General features: G+C 39.0%; 1 protein-coding gene across 4 annotated transcripts in view; it reads left to right on the forward strand.

Moving 5' to 3' along the window:
- The window catches only part of MAN2A1 (mannosidase alpha class 2A member 1), a 160286-nt gene that overhangs the window by 134593 nt on the left and 7938 nt on the right, over positions 1-17755 (forward strand). For all 4 annotated transcript variants that reach the window (XM_029942682.1, XM_029942683.1, XM_029942684.1 and 1 more), the window contains 3 exons: positions 137-278; positions 2778-2911; positions 10578-10772. In XM_029942682.1, the coding sequence (XP_029798542.1) occupies positions 137-278; positions 2778-2911; positions 10578-10772 (471 nt within the window). The remainder of the gene's footprint in view (positions 1-136; positions 279-2777; positions 2912-10577; positions 10773-17755) is intronic.

A 17755-nucleotide genomic window follows, 5' to 3' on the forward strand; every position in this document is an offset into this window, starting at 1 on the left:
TTCTTTGAACAAGAAAGGAAGCTGTACTTTTTTCTCTTCGGAAGAAAACTCCTCTATAGTCAGGACTAATTTTTTAAATCACAGATGTAAATATCACTTGATTTCTTTTTTTTAAATGAACTGTTTGGTCTTACAGATTCAGCCTAGAATGACAATGAGCAAATTACCTCTTCAAGCAAATGTCTATCCAATGACGACAATGGCCTATATCCAGGATGCCAAGCATCGCTTGACACTACTCTCTGCTCAGTCTTTAGGGGTTTCGAGTTTGAAAAGTGGTGTGTATTGTTTGGATTCTTTTTTGTTCTTCCAAGTTTCAGTCCCAACTGTATAATTTTTCTATTGGTTGTATGTATGTATTCTCATCTCCAGACACCAGACACCTTCTCTTGAGAATGAGACTATTAGTTAATTTGAGGTTTTGTGAAAATAACATAATGTATATCCTTAGTCTTTCGATGAAGAATGAAGGACTTAAAACTCCACTAAACCATTGTTTCTTTAAGATAATTTATTTCTCCTGATAGCTCACTGTTTGCGAAAGTCTCTGTCATTGTTGTAATTGAATGGCTATGGAAACTCAGACTCCAGAAATTAAGAAGGAAAGGAGGCAGGGAGAAAGGTTAGAAATTCCCAAGTTTGCCTAAGTTCCCAAAGCAGAAGGTTACACTCCAAACCTAGGTCCTTCCCTGAATCACATCCTTCTAGGGCACTACCACTTGAAAGAGGAAAGAAAGGGAGTTGTAAAAATACAGATATGGGGATAAAGAGGTGACAGATAAAACTTTAAGGATTCTAAAAAAGAGAACAAGATGGAAAGAAAAAATAGAACAGATTAATTTTTATAAAACCTCCTATTGGAATGCTGATATCACTTATAATACATATTATTAATTATCCTTTACATGTAGTCACCTGCTCTTTCTTACATACTAAGAGTTGCTAAGACAAATGTCTTAGGAACCAGGCAGATAATAGAGGAGCGCAGGTGCCTGGTGTATCCTTTGTCACAATACTTTTTATATTAGGCATATGCATACATTCTCTATGTCCGTGCACACACAAAAACATACTACTTCTAAGTTTTCTTCGTGGCTTTCATTACACAGAATCATGAAATTATACCATAAAGAAATTCATGCCATTATAAAACTAATAACGGCCTCACATCGGAGATGCAGTGGGGAGGGGTGGGCTTGGGCAGACTGGAGCCCGCCATTTCCCGCACACAGTGGGGCAGCCGCTGCTCAGGGCCAGGCCATTGTTGCCGTGGGAAATAGGGCCCAGTGTTGCCAAATTTTTCTGTGCTTGAAGAACCCAGAAGTCTGGGATTTTATGTGAAGCTGTCCAATCTGTAAATGTTGACTTGGTTTTTTAAAAATCAAAACATGAAACATCTTTGTGCCAGCTGTGACTCTTGAGCCACCCATTTTAAACTTTGCCTTAAATTCTCAAAATGGGACCTTCAATAGGGAACTAGACATTAGGACCAGAGCAGTCACAGACTAGACAGTTATCCCACTTCCCTGATGGAGACGAGCTGAGAAGTAAAGCTGCTCTGCTCCCGCTAGAGACCCCCAAACACCCCAGTGTCTGACAACCTGCAGAGATAACAACAATTTGAGAACAGTCCAGGAGATTTACTAAGCATCACATATTATGTGGACTAACATTTGGAGGCAGGGAGAAGAGAGAAATTGCCAGGAGATTGATTACTAATTTGGGTGTGAAGTGGTCAAACTCTAGATGGCCATGAGGACAGTTAACCCCAGTGCCTGAAGCTCAAGTTTTAGAAGGTTGTGTCCTAAAATACATATTATGGAGGTAATAACAACGAAAATTCTAACCATCACTGGGAATTTTATGTATTGGCTACCTAAATTCAGAAGAAAGAAACTAAACAGAGTTGGTTTGACTAGGTCAGAATAATAGTTTTTAAAATAGTTTACATATTGCTCTTTTATGCCAAACAATCATTTAATACTATAACAAATATGAATGAGTGGATGGATAAATATACATATATTTTTAAGCATATATGACTAGGTGCTTTTTAGTATAAATATATGTATATGGCTCTGGGTAGCTTTTGGGGGTGTTTTGGTTTGCTTTCATTGATTGGTTGATTGATTTATATTAGTTTGTTGACTCATAACTGTTAGCTTACAACTTAAACTAGAGGGCATGTGGAATTATTGCACAGCAAATGAAGGAACCAAATAAGACCCCTTTTTGAACTAGAGGAGACAGGACAGTTGATGCTACTAACATAACACTAGAGAGGGAAAGGGGTACATGGTAGGTGTCCCCACGTTCTGGGATTTCTTCAAAGAATTGCCACATTATCAAGTAACTTAAATTGTATTTCAAATCCTTTTTAGATTCTATGCATCTGTATTTGTTTTCTTATTCTGTGTGTGATGTACATTTCCTATGAACCTCATAAACATTTTTAAATTCTAAATGCTATCACTGAAAATTTTAGAGGATACAGTTTACTCTTCAGATTAATTGTTTTTAAATTTCACTTGAATTTTGATCTGTCTGATTTTAAAATTTCTATTCAGATTTTACTAGACATTAGTGAAGAAGACCAAAAATACAGTCCTCTTTTTTGCATTTATTTACACTTAGCTGTTTTGAGAAAGCCCTCGGTACTCTGGGTTGTATAGATCAGTCTCCTTGACTTAAATCAGACTGTGCCTGTACTTATGTGGTCCTCAGTAGATGTTTGTATTTAATAGCCCTGGCCTGTTTGTTTTTTGTTTGTTTGTTAGGTCAGATTGAAGTTATCATGGATCGAAGACTCATGCAAGATGATAATCGCGGCCTTGAACAAGGTGTCCATGATAACAAGATTACAGCTAATTTATTTCGAATACTACTGGAAAAACGAATTGTTGTGAATATGGTAGGGAAAAAAAATAACTCACATGTTCTGATGTTGATTGTTCTTTGCCGCCCAAAATTGAGATTATGACTTTCCGCTTCTTTATGATTTCCAGTTTCCAGTATTGAGATACCTTTGTAATAGATTTAGTCTCTACTGACAAGAAAGAGAACTTCAATTACACATATCATGTGAGATTTGCATTTAGGTCATCTTGCTTTTTTTTATTTTTTTGCTTATTATATAGGTAAAGAATTATGTTAAAGAATAAGTTTGGGTGAAATTTTCTGAAATTATTTTGAAAGAAAGTAAGAGTTGAATTTAAAGATAGAACTTGGTTGCATACTTAGGAGATTAGATTTGACTTGTAAAATTTATTTAAAACCTAGTGTATTTATTCTAGTCTTACACTCATCAGTTGAAAATGGATTTACTTGTCTGTCTTCTCAAAACAAAACCCCAGAATTCCATTAAACAATGTGGCTAAGGCTCATTTGGACATGAACCAGTATGACAGTACGCTCCTTAAAGGTGACATAGACGTCGTCCTCTCAGTCATCCATACTAATTTTCCCTCATTTGGCCCTCTCCGTGGCCCTTTTTCTCTTACTCTGCTCTTCCCTTTCTTCACTGACCAGTTTAAATCTTTACTATTCTTTTCTGGTGGTGAAAAGCACTATCGACTTTACAGAGGGAAAAGTCACTTAACAATGCTCTCTGTTCTAGACATCAACCATCTACTCCCACCTTTTACTTCTTCCCTCCTCTCCTCCTAGGCCAGTACCTCTGCCTGTCCTTGGAAAGTGCCCCAGTCGTCCTCTTCAAGACCCTTTTCCTCATTGTCCTACTTCCCTCTCCCTTCCCCTCATAAGCAGCCTTCCCCTAGGAAACTCTTTCTGCTAGCTTTTAAACACTCTTCATTTTCTTCCATTAAAAATAAAAGCTGAGGGGGCTCCTGGGTGGTTCAGTCAGCTGAGCAACTGACTCCTGGTTTCAGCTCAGATCATGATCTCATGGGTCATGAGTTCAAGCCCCGCATCAGGCTCTGCACTGGTAATGGGGAGCCTGTCTGGGATATTCTCTCTCTGTCTCTCAAATAATAATAAAAGCCAAAAACAGCCTCATGTAGATTCATCTCCATTTCCCCTGTACTACTGTCCTGTCTCCCACGCCCCACTGACCCAGACTTTATAAGATGGGTTAATTTCATCACTTCAGTGTCATGCTCAGTTCATTTCAGGTTTTCTTTAGCCTCTCCCACACAACCTTGCCAGTGTCACTAGATCCAGCAGGTGTTTCTGACTATCTTCCGTCTTCCCCTTTTGGCAACATTTGACACTGACCATGTCACTTCTTAGAACACAATCTAGCCAGGACATCTATGGTGCCGCGCTCATTTAATTTTCCCACTACCTCTAAGGTGGTTCTTTCTGTGTCTCTCTGAGGGTTATTTATTCAACCCCTGAATGTCAGAGCCCTCAAAGCCCCACGCCTTCTCCTTTTCCCATTTTATATAGTGTCACTCTGCAATCCCTTCTACTCCCCTGGCTTTGGTGACCACCTCTGCAAAGATGAAACCCACTGACACAAATACTCAGTTTTGGCTTCACCTCTTAGCTGCAGACCCTTCCACCTAGTTGCATCCTGCTATTTATTTTTATGTTTGTAAGATCACTTCAGACTCGACATATCCATCATTATTCTCATGATCTCCCTTTTCCCCTAAACCTGCTTCTTTCCCAGTGTTCTAACACCACCTTCCATCCAGTGCCACACTCCTAGGAGTCATCTCTCAGTGATGTTTCTCCTTTGTCTTCCCCTTTCTCACCACAGTAATCACCAGTGTTTGGCTATCTTAATGCCTGAATACTTCAAATCTGTAAACTCATTTATTTCGACTGCCCTAATCTAAACTAACTTCATGTGTCTCCTCAATCATTCTTCTCTATTTTTCTTGCCATATTTGTTCTCAATCAAGCAATCAAAGAGATTTTTTTTTTCCAAAACTAAATCAGATCTCACTGCTCCCTGCTTAACCCCGCTGATGTCTTCTCACTGCTGTCATTATAAAAGCCAAAATCCTCACCGTGGCATAAAGAGCCTCTCATGGTGTGGACCCTGCCTGTCCCGTAACTTCATCTATGACTCACCCTATCTCTGCTCTGAACCCACTGGTTTTCTTTCAGTACTACGTACTCCCTATGCACCCTATGCCCACAGCACCTTTGCACTTGTGGTCTCATTCTTTGCCCAGGAAACTCTCACTTAGTAGTTGAGATCAAAGCTACTTGGTCAACTGCTTCTACTGGACCAGGCCAGATCACTTTCTTGAGAGCTTTCTCAGAACTATTCATCTGTCCTCCATGTACATGTGTGATTATTTTATCATTATCTTTCTCCTCTTTTGGACCCTAATTTCCCTGAGAAGTAGGAGCTCTGTCCCTCTGCTTCTAGGATTGTTCCTGGCAGAGGAAGCACTCACCATTTGGTGCATGAATGAATACACAGACACATAAGTGAGCAAACTGGGATCGCACATTGTGTGCCACTGCACCTTTCCTAGCCACTCTTCACTGCCTTGTCATCCTATGCCTGTTCTCTCCCCCTGCTAAATTCTAGGGACTTGTCTATTTCATTTTCCTGTGCCCTACAGGGCCTCCTTGCCTGTGGTACATACTCTAGAAAAACACAACTAGTCGATTGAATGAAATGGCAACAGCTCATTAAAACAAAGAATTCTTCCAGTATGTAGAATCTTTTAGGAAAAAGATTTTAATATCCATTTTTAGATGTCAAGATTTATACTGGTTCTTGGGACTCATGATTTAAATCAATTACTGACAAGATAGCTTAATTTTAGGACTAAAACTGCATAGGAAAATCATTGTCTGAGTGCTGGCAGCTACTACTGTCTTTTTCTCCTCCTGAAAATGTTTCAGGCTTTTATGATTTTTTCTCTCTATATAGACACTAATTTGCAAAACTTCTGTTAACTATGGCAATAAGAATTTTCATGTCAGATCTATAAAGCTTTCACTTAGAAGTGAAATAATTTGTTTATTCCCATTCAAAACTCCTTGGATAGTAATTGATTGAAATTTGATTCAATGTTTTTATAATCCTGTGTTGGTTAAATTTTTCTTTTGCTCAACTGTAGATTCTTGGACCTAAATCAATAGTTTCTTTTAAATAAAAAAGGAACTAGAAAAGAGAAAATACATTTTAATTTCTAGTGAAATTGATTAAAAAGACATTTGATTAAGAAATGTTCCATCTCATATAACTTAAACTTTCTAGAAAGTGTTTTTATTTTCAACTCAGACTCTAATCTTTAAAATTAGAAACCATGATAAGGAGACACTCTCTGTACAGGAGAGCATTTTGGTGACAAGTCTTGAGCCTGCCAGAGCCCCCTGGGAGTATTCTAGAATTCCAAATGGAAGAAAGTCCTGTTTTGAGGGTCCTGCGGAGAGGCACTGAAAACAAGGACTGCAATGATCATTGCTGTAAGATGCACAGATGCCGGTGGACTGCTATGGCCATGTGAGGTCGACTGTCATCCATGGTTATGACACTCAAGGGTCAACAGAAGTGGAAAATGGGAATTGTCTTTTTGACATTAGCCCTTAAGGATTTGTTACTTTGATGCCTATTCCCTATCCCTTCCTGCTAATGACTAAGTAAAGAGGGCCATTGAACCAGGACTTCAAAGTATTGCAAGTATTCAGTTATTACACTTGTGTCATTTTATTTCTGAATACCCGTGTTCTTTACATGTAAGGAAAGGGAGCTAGGAGAAGTCACATGAAAAGCTCAAATGCTTACAGGACTCAGGAGAGTGATGGCATGAGGGAGGTTGGTCAGGTTTAAACATTGAAGTTAGATGACCAGAGGTCTTTGATGACTATGAGATCACATCCCATTGAGGAGCCACAGCTCAGCCCCACTTGAGGGAATGTGGGGGCCCAGTGTGACTTTGATTTGCAGTGTTTTGGGTAAAAAAAAAAAGTTACCTGTTTTGGGGAATTTTTGTTACTGTTGTTGACAACTTGAATGTGGTATCTCCTTATTTTTTTCTTTTTTTGAGAGTTTCCCCCAAAACAAACAACTTTTTAATGCCATGCAGACCAACCAAAACATATCTATGTAGGCAAATTTAGCCCACAGATCACCAGGCTTCACCTCTGCATTGAATACTTATTTCTAAATCTCACGATTCAGTATATTTTCATTCATTATTTTTTTCTCTTTGTCTTTTTACCCCACTTCTTTCTCCTACTTTATATTTCTCTCATTTATTTATGTTGCATTTGCTTTTAATAGATTAAGTTCAGGAAATATCAAGTTTCTACCATGTATCAGGTCATACTGAATAAGCAAAAGTGACTCAAAACATCATCTCTTATTATCTTAAATAACTTATTTGTTAGCAAGTTCTAAGGTAGATGAATGGATACCTTTGATGATCAGGGGTCAGATGATTTAAGCGGACTTCATGAAGGGCACCACAGAGCCTAGCAAGAAGTTCTGACTTACGAAATAAGGTCAGAACCCAATGGAGGTCTCAACTTGATATGGTTTGGATCAGAATGTGCCAGAAACTATTTTTAATTTCACACAAGCTGCAAGAAGAAAGCTAGACTAGAACAGCTTGAAGCTTTCCAACCAAAAAGAAACCAAATGATGTTTATAGTAGTGTATTAGTTACTACAAGCCTAGGGAATTCATTTACAGCTTAAACAAACACATAAATTTTCCTCTAGCAAACATGTTTTAGAAGCTTTGGGTTTATCATAAAGGTCACATTAAAAGATTACCTTTCCACAAGATTAATCCGAAAGTGATAATTCAACAGTTAAGTATCTTGTTAAGCCCCTCGTTGCTGTAAAAAGGTTAGAAAAGTGTATGAGTTGGAGGCTTCGGTGAGACACGGTCCCACCCTGCCTGGCCAGCTCCCAGCAGTGTGGTTTGTTAGTGGTGTTCTCTATCCTGACCCACAGCCCTTCCATATAAACTTCTCTTCCTTCTCTGGCTTAGGACAATAAGTGGCCCTGTTCTTGAATTCTCGAGGGACTTACGTTTATGACACTGTTTCCTTTGACAAGACTCTTCATTCACGTGTTTCTGAGTCTGAATCATTTTCCTAATCCAAAACAAGTTAAAGAGTGAGACTTAACTTTTGATTCCAAAGAGAATTCCTTCGTCCGCAAGTTTGGGAAGGCGTCTAGGGTGATGGTTCCCAGCATGTCCACAGAGCTGCGTGGGACTGAGTGAGGTTTGAGATTCACTTGGGGGAGCTGTTAAGCTTTGGATTCCCGGGGCCTAATCCCAGACATTCTGGTTTAGTACGTTTGGATTAGGGCCCAGAGATCTAAGTTTAAAGCTCCTCAAGGCGTTCTTGTGTGTGGTAGACTTGGGGGTGGGGAGGCACTGAAGGTCAGGAGAAGTGGTTTGGGTTGGGAGAATGGTATATATGCGCATTACTGTTTGTAAGGTATAGGTGATCCATCAAGAAGTGTCCCACGTGCTCACTGAAGTGTCCAGGAATTCCTCCGAGGACACAGAACAAAGCCCGAGAGCTTTGTCTGAATGTTTCTTGACCTAGAATGGACTTAATGCCTTCCAATTTTGATAAGGCAGGTGTCTTCTTTTCTGTTGGAATCTTTTATCTTTTATTACTGAAAAGTGATTTTGTCAGCAATACTGACCTAGATGATGAAGTCCTTTGATCTTGGAGTACTTTTAAAGTTTCTTGGTGAAACTCGTCCCTCAATATTCAACAACATGCATTAAATTTCAGTATTGTTGGAGAAAATTGCTCTATATGCTTTGTTTAATCTTTCTTTTAAAAAAAAAAGTGTGGAATGAGTACTTTTTTTTACAACTCTTTTAGCTCTAATATTTTTTGTCAGTATCTTAATATTGCAGTGTCCCTCTGCTGCCTTTAATTTTTTTTCCCCACTCGCCATAGTCTGAATTGTAATGACATCTACAGTTCGCTGCTGGCAAGATACTTGTCACTCTTTGCTAACACCCTCTGTTCAATGCTAATCTCACATTCTGAATTTTAAGCTCTGTATCTTCTATAAATCGTATCTTTCCATACAGCTAAGTAGCCAAGCCTTTTATTTGAGCTCTGCATTGCAAAAAGGGTGCATAATCAGAAGATAGCAATGAAATGGACATTTTAAACAATAAGATACAAAATCAAACTTGTTCCAAATGTCACTATTGATGAAAAAATCTTTCTGTATAAGTTATTTTCTTAGTGCTTATCTGTCTGCTTTTATACCTTAGTGTAATTAGTTAAGGTTCCACTTAGTCATTGATTTAATTAATTGGGTGTGTCATCTACCATATGCATATCCTCAGCCCTGACAGACTTATTTGATGTCTGAACATGCTGAACCACTTGTCTGGAAGTACAGACCATAGCAGTGACTAAATTACTTTAAAATTTTACTGAATAATTGTGTACTAGGTAGATATATAGTAACTATTCCACAACATATATAACAGTTTCTGTTTGGGAATAAAGTACAGTGGAGCAAGTGAAGTGTATAAATGAAACCATGATGGCGGCGCCTGAATGGCTCAGTCATCTAAGCCTCCAACTCTTGGTTTCACCTCAGGTCATGATCTCACAGTTCATGGGATCAAGCCCTCTGTGACAATACAGAGCCTACTTGGCTTCTCTCTCTCCTCTCTCTCTGCCTTTGCCCCTGTACTCTGTTTCCCTCTCTCTCAAAATAAAAAAATAAACGAAAAGGAAGGAAGGGGGTAAAGGAAGGAGGGAGAAAGGAAGGAAGAGTATGAGGGGTAAAACCTGAAAAGGAAGGAAGGAAGGGAAGGAGAATATGAGGGGTAAAACCTGAGGGAGAAGAGATAATATCTGATGATATGCAAGATATATGAATATCCCAACCTATCTACTTAAAGAATGTCATAAACTATAAGTCTGGAGTTGTCCAGCAAGAGAGTCCATGCAGAACTGACTACAAGAGAGGCTAATGTCCAGGAGGAGACAAGAGCCTAAAAAGAGGTTTCATCTCCATATTTATTGAACTCTTAAGATATTACCCACATAGTGAATGTGAAGAAAACAGACAGTAATCATTAACTTGTGAGTGCAAGAAGCAAAGGGTCTGGGAGCAAATGGAGTTTGTGATCAAAGTACAATAGTACATTGGCGATGAAAAGTAATTTCCTGCAAGTGATATAACAAGTTAATTGTGATCCCATTACAATATCTCACTAGCTAACCTTGGGTGCTTTTGCCCCATAGCGGTGGCTTTAAGCCCTAAGCATTTTTTTTAAACCCATTTATGTAAGTAGAACCTATTTCCCCACAAAAGAATTTTGTGCTAAGTGAAAAAGTTTCCATAAAAAGTTTTACACTGTCCTAATATATTTGCAAAAAAATGTTTTCAAGATTTTTAGTACTTAAAGCAATGGAAAAAAGATATTTCTAAACATGGTTTAAATGGACACTGTTCATTTTCTTATATTGCTTAGAACTGAACTTGGTAATCTGTGTGTTGTATAAGACTGTTATTTATAAAATATAATAAAATCAGAGTATTTATATATGTTTATATTTCTTTTCTACTTAAACCCTGTTGGGTGATTCCATTAATATTGCAAAAACTGCAAATATATAACACACATTTTTGTTTTTTCTTGATAGGAAGAAGAAAAGAATGCAGTCAGTTACCCTTCCCTCGTTAGCCACATAACTTCTTTTTTCCTGAATCATCCTGTCTTCACAATGATAGAAAAGATCCCCATGCCAACCCTTCAGCTGCTAGGTGAATTCTCTCCATTACTGTCATCTTTGCCTTGTGACATTCATCTTGTTAATCTGAGGACAATACAGTCAAAGGTATATCCCAAAATATTTCTATAAAGAATTACTTTTTGTAATATACTTGATATAATATCATGGGAAGTAGAAAAAAAATACACCTGGGTGGGGGGATGGGCATTAAGGAGGGCACTTGGGATGAGCACTGGGTGTTATATGTAAGGGATGAATCACTAAATTCTACTCCTGAAACCAGTATTACACTATTTGTAACTAATTTGGATTTAAGTTTTAAAAAAAGTAAAATGCAAGAAGCCATGTTGAAGAGTAAATTTGTATAGGTAGGGGTAATGTAAAAATTAATTTTTTAATACAAAAAACAATAAATTATCAAACTCAAAAACATAAAACGGGCTCTGGGGTGGCTCAGTTGATTAAGTGTCTGACTTCAGCTCAGGTTATGATCTCATGGTTGGTATGTTTGAGCCCCGTTTCGGGCTCTGTGCTGACAGCTCAGAGCCTGGATCCTACTTTGGATTCTGTGTCTCCCTCTCTCTCCCTCCCTCCCTCCTTCCTTTTCTCTCTCTCTCTCTCACTCTCTCTCTCAAAAATAAACATTAAAAAAATTTAAACCATAAAACATAAGTGCATATGGACATATGGGAAAGAAATATGTAAAAATCATAAATAATATTTTGATCACAATTGAGATTTACTGTAAATCTTCCTTTAATTTTTAAACCTCCTGTTAAGCTACTACATTATCCTCTCTAAGCATTTTTCTCTGCATATATGTTTTTTAAATAAAATTGGGATTCTGTTTCAAAAAAAAATTACAGCTGACCCTTGAACAACATAAGATTGAACTGGACTGGTCCACTTATTCAGATTTTTTCAATAAATACAGTATAGTACGGAATGTATTTTCTCTTCCTCATTTTTTTAAAGTTTATTTATTTACTTATTTTGAGAGAGAGAGAGAGAGAGAGACTGAACGCACAAGCAGGGAAGGGTCAGAGGGAGGGAGAAAGGGGACCCCTAGCGTGCTCTGTGCTGCTAGCCCAGAGCCTGACACAGAGCTCACACTTATAAAACATGAGATCATGATCTGAGCCAGCACCAAAGGTAGGATGTTTAACTGACTGAGCCATCCAGGCACCTCCTTATGATTTTCTTAATAACATTTCCTTTTCTTTACCTTACTTTATTATAAGAATATAGTGTGTAATACATATAACATACAAAATAAGTGTCAGCCAATGGTTTATGTTATCAGTAAGTCTTCCAGTCCAACAGTAGGCTATTAGTTGTTACATTTTGGGGGAGTCCAACTCATGGGAATTCGTGACTCTGTGGGATATCAGCATCCCTCACCTGCTGCACTGTTCAAGGGTTGACTGTACTGTGAGTTTTACTGTGCTTCAAGGAACCACTAAGAGAACTTGACCTTTAGGCAAAATCATTACACCTTTTATATGACTGTTGCTCTATAGTTTAGAGCATATCCCACTACTAATTTATGTTATTCCCAGAAAAGTTCTGTGTGGTGGGTAGGTCAGGGAATATTGTCTTTTTACAGATAAGAAAACAAAAGCTGACCTGGAGTCACATAATTGTAGGTGGGAGGACTAGGCCTTCAGATCAGCTCTATGGGCATTTCTCGCTCGTTTCTCCTTGTTAGGCTCTGTTTCTGAGGAGCTAGAGAAATAAGATGTGTAACGTTTAATTATTTCTGTATCAGAGGCCTTGTACACCCCCTCTTTCTCCTAAAAATCACTGCACCTCAGACCTTGCATTGCATTGAGAACTCAACTATTTAAAGACACAATAGTGGAAGAGCAGGGAAGGTTTTATTGGATATCGAATTTTAATTCAGTTAGACTGCTTTTGTGGACATGTATGCCTACTTTTAAAGTCAGAGATTGCATATGAATAAAAAATTAGACATTTGACGTCTTTATCTTTTGTGGAGCTGTTTTGATGTTGTGAGCTGGTATAATCCTAGCTGGAAATAAGTGTTTAGCGATTCCATAGGAAATATAATAAATGACCTGAGTATGAAAGGGGGGAATGTTCGTGTTTGAAGACAGCATAAGAAGAGAAAAATGTTTAGTTTAAGAAAAAGAACTAAAGCAAACCAAGTAAAGTAAGGATAAATGCCTGCAAATTTGGACACTTAGGGCCTTTAAAACTGTGTGACCAAGATAAGGAACTTATGCCTGACTATACACATGGCTTGTAATAATGAATACAAGTGAATGTGCGAGGCCTGTGTGTGTATCTCTGTATGTCGGAAGGCGTGTTTGATCATGGGAGCGAACCTGCAGGATGTACTTCATGCCTGCTATGTGCCAGTGGTAGCTAAAGGCATGCAGTCATGAGCAAAACAAAATAAGCCCTGCCTTTCTGGAGTGTGTATTCTGGTGGGAGAAGAAAAATAAAGAAGAAAAAATAAGAGAGACATATAATGTATTAAATGGTAATACATGTTAAGGAGAAAAACAGAGGAGGGAAAGGCAATTCTGGATGATGATGCAAGTTTGCAGAGTGTGGTTGGGAGAGGACCTAGCAGGAAAGATGATAATGGAGTAAAAATCTGCAGGAAGTTAAAGACTAAGAGACTCATGCAGCTTTCTGGGAATAGAGCGGTCCAGGAAGGGTTTAGAACAAGTATGAAGGCCTGAAGGCAGATGATGCAGTGAGAATAGAAGCTCCTCATGAGCTGACCTTTTCTTTGATTCCTTGCTGCATCCCACTGCCTAGAAGAGCACCTGCACATAGTAGGGGCTCAGTAGCAATTTGCTGATTGAGCAAATCTTAATGAGTATTTTCTCTAGGATTCTGCTATAGTCTCTTGTGGGTCTACTTTTTAAGTCATGGAAAGGGCACACCAGAGATGGATAGCCTCCCTGAGTTTACCTGTCAATCTGTGAGCTAAAAGGAGCAAATGGATAGAATGGGGGGGTGGGTGAGTAACCAAGCCCCTGAACCTCAGGTTGCCACTTCTAGGCATGGATGGTAGAGGATGGTAGAGCATCCTAAGCCTGAGGACTTCTGGGGCACATGGTGGCCAGTGTTCCTTAGCCTGTTTCCGGATGACCCCTTTCCATGATTGTTTTTTGGAAGTGATTCCAGCTGACTGTAGTCACTGAGAGGAACATTTTATCCTCTGAAATGCGGAGCTGTCACTTATTTTCTAGATCACCTCTTTTTTATGGTTACCTGCTCCTTTCATTCTTCCTGCTTATTGCCTATCTTCCTGTCATATAAACCTCATCACTTCCCAGATGAAACATCCCATTGCTACCCATTTGGTTCAGACCCTTGAGCATTCAGACCCTCTGGAGTCTGGCCTCCACTCACTAGGCTTCCCTTGACCTTCTCACCCATGAACAGGTAGACCACTGCCTCTCCTGGGTCACTGGCCGAGGGCTGACTCAGCTACCCTTTAGAAAATGAGGCTGATGTCAGATATGCCTGCTTCAGGTCTGCAGTGAGAAACAGATAAAATAATGCTGTGAGAGCCCTTTGAAAACAGAAGTGTTTTGTAAACATACGTTATTATCCTGATGATGCTTACTGTACTTGCCAGCTCAGGTGCAAGCCGGGTATCAGCAGAGGGAATAGAAAGCAATTTAACAATTTGACCAGGAAGAATAAAGACTGAAACGCTCATGTTTAACTATAACTACCATGCTGGGGCACATGATCAGAACTAAGTACTTAGGCCTGCTTTGCATTATCATATCACTTGGTACCGGTTCCTGTGTTAGTCTTTGACTCTTAGCACATATTTCTAGCCATTGTTTAAAAGCTTACTAGTGGGGCCCCTGGATGGCTCAGTGGGTTAAACGTCTAACTCTTTATTTCAGCTCAGGTCTTGATATCATGGGTCATGAGGTCAAGCCCCATGTCAGGCTCTGCGTTGACAGTGCAGAGCCTGCTTGGGATTCTCTCTCTTGTCTCCTCTCTACCCCTCCCCAGCTCATGAGATAGATAGAGATAGATAGATAGATAGATAGATAGATAGATAGATAGATTGATTTAAAATCATACTAGTAATCTGAAGGGATTGATTTTTCCATTCAAAATCACTTCTTGAGGGGCGCCTGGGTGGCTCAGTTAGTTGAGCATCCGACTTCGGCTCAGGTCATGATCTCATAGTTTGTGGGTTTGAGTCCTCTGTGCTGCATCAGGCTCTGTACTGACTGCTAGCTCAAAGCCTGGAGCCTGCCTCAGATTCTGTGTCTCTTTCTCTCTCTGTCCTTCCCCTGTTCTCTCTCTGTCTCTCAAAAATAAATAAATGTAAAAAAAAATTCAAAATCACTTCTTTAAAGAGTTGCTGGCTGTCCCCTAACCTCTAATAATATGAAAATAATCATTGAAAGAAGCCTGTTGTAGATACTGATTCAGTAAATGCTTGGTGCTTAAAAAGTATCAAGTGTAAAAGAAGACAAAAATGACTCAGTGAAGAAATCTAGAAGCCAGACCTCAACATTTTATATTGTGTTCCTGTTTTTGTGTGCTGGTAGCTTTCAGCATACAATAATGAATTGTTCCTTTGGAGGTAGCAAAGCATTTGTCTCACTGAAGTAATGTCAACATAATCATTGGGTTCCAAGCAAGACCAGAGGTCTACATTGGCCTGTATCTAAGTAAGCATTTTACTAACTACCACCTCACAGTATTTCCATAAGAAATGGGTCTGAGAACCACCTTGATGCGATGAAGTCACACCTTTTTGCCTGCCTGACTTCCTCATTGGCAGCGTGATAGAGGATGTGCCTACCTGCGCAGCCCCCAGGCCACTGTCTGAGGTTTCCTTAAGTTCTACACTTCGCTTGGTCTTCTTGACTTCTCATAGAGAAAGTGGTTATGGGCTCAAGCAACAGTGAGAGAGGCAAGGTAGGGGCTGGAGATGTGCTAACCCAGGTGGTTCAGCATTTCCAGGTACCATCCTCTGAGTCATTGTATACAAATCAGGGAGATTTTCAAATAGAGATTTTTACAAGTTTACCCATCTCTGAGATTCTGACTCTGTAGGTCTGGGGTGGAGAACTCAGGGATTAGTAATTTTTAAAATCTTTCCTCATGAGTCTAGACTTTGCTGTTACCTCCATTTACTAAATTGGAAAAGTAAGAATTAGAGATTTGGAGTGCCTGGGGGGCTTAGTCACTTAAGCATCCAACTCTTGATTTCAGCTCAGGTCATGATCTCACAGTTTGTAGGATGGAGCTCCACATCGGGCTCTGCATAGAGCATGGAGCCTGCTTGGGATTCTGTCTGTCTGTCTCTCTAAATAAATAAATAAATAAATAAATAAATAAATAAAGAGATTATATAACTAAGATAAAATTTCCCAGCAGTAAATATCAGAACTAGGACCCACATCCAGTTTTCTGAATCAGGGTGCTGCATAGGGCCTCAAAGGGTAGTGTTTGACTTTTATTTAAGAGTCACTAAATCTGTTTCTCAAAGTCCAGTTTTTCAGGAATTATTCTGTATGAGTAGATGAGCTTATGTTTTCATTTAAGCATATCTTGCTTTTATACTTTATATATACTTTGGGAAAAAAGTAATTATATGTCATGTATTTAGAGTCAGGTGAAGAGGGGAGCAAACATTTTTTAAAACCCTGCCTCCCAGCACACTGAGCGCCCCAGCTCAGTCCTGCCTGAGAATGTAACCGTTAGCCGTCTCATCCTGTAGGCTCATCGTCCAACTCCCTTCTCTTTGTCAATCTCCTTTTCTTGCACTATCAAAAGCTTGAGACATTAAAAAGAAGATTCTGTAAAGGCTTGAAAACTGGGGAACAGGAACACCACTAAAGTGCACCAAAGGAGAAAACCATGTCATCGGGAAAGCCTATTGAGTAACAGAGAAGGGAGTCTTGGTAGAGAGGATGCTGGGAGAATCTCACAGGGGGCCGGGGAGGGGAGAGGTGATGGATCAAGATCAGGGTTCTGTAGGCTGGAGTGATAGGTTCAGCCTAGAATGCTGACATTACAGGGACCAGAAGAAACTTAGTGAAGCTATTTAATTAGGCTTCATGGAGCCATTCTGCCTTGATATTTTGAACCATGAAAGATATGTTGTTTGATTTTTTTTTCCACTGCTTTTGAGTTCAGGTATATTTTTATTTAATTCATTTATAGATATGTATCTTTATATCTATTTTGCATTTAATTAACTCTATTACATTTAATTCTACATGGCATTTTATTTTGGTTTGTTTTGAACTGTCTCTTGCAAATTGTTCACCAGTCATTTACACATCAACACCACTTACTGAATAAGATTTTCTCTGTCCACTTCTTTATACCACCCTTTTTTCTTATAAGAGGCAGTTTAAGGTTTTTACTTCATTTGGCCTTTCTTATAAGAATTGATTGGTGCTTTATTAATCTCCCTGGCTTCTGGAAAGGTGAAAATTGTGGAGAAAATTTCCTTTGTTGTACATATCTAAGAACAGCTATTCACCTTCCCCTTTTTTTCTGTCATCTTATCTTGTTGATCAAAAAAGTATAACTGTTGGACATTTTAATGAATGCCCTGGAAAATGAATTTCTACTGGTTATTTCCTGTCTCAGGGACTGAAAATGCAGCATGCAATTTTCTAACTTTTCCAATTGCCAGAATACACTGAAAGATGGGTGTTGGTAGGCATTTTCGAGGAATCTGAGCAGGTTGGAGAAATTTTCCCACCAGGTGTTCAGCCATGCCTTAATCTATATTTATCTTAGACATTCTTTGTGGAGGGTGGGGACATGTTTCTTCTGGAGAATTTAGTCAAAGTTATGGCTTCTCTCTTCTACAGGAAAAAAAATGTGTACATACATAATGTTTATTACAGTTTCTAGAAGTCTACAGATCCGTGAACCTCACACCATTAAGGAGTAAATCGGGTTTCTTTTGGTGTGAGATAGGAAGAGCACAGCTCTATATTTTGAGCTCTCATCGACTCTGATAGAGGAACACTTGCCTGTCCCTTATGAGGGACTGCCGTGTGCATGTACCGTCTTCAGAATGGCCTTACATCCTGTTTATAATGGGATGAATG

The sequence above is a fragment of the Suricata suricatta genome, chromosome 6, assembly GCF_006229205.1.
Source record: "Suricata suricatta isolate VVHF042 chromosome 6, meerkat_22Aug2017_6uvM2_HiC, whole genome shotgun sequence".
In the NCBI taxonomy this organism is placed as follows: Eukaryota; Metazoa; Chordata; class Mammalia; order Carnivora; family Herpestidae; genus Suricata; species Suricata suricatta.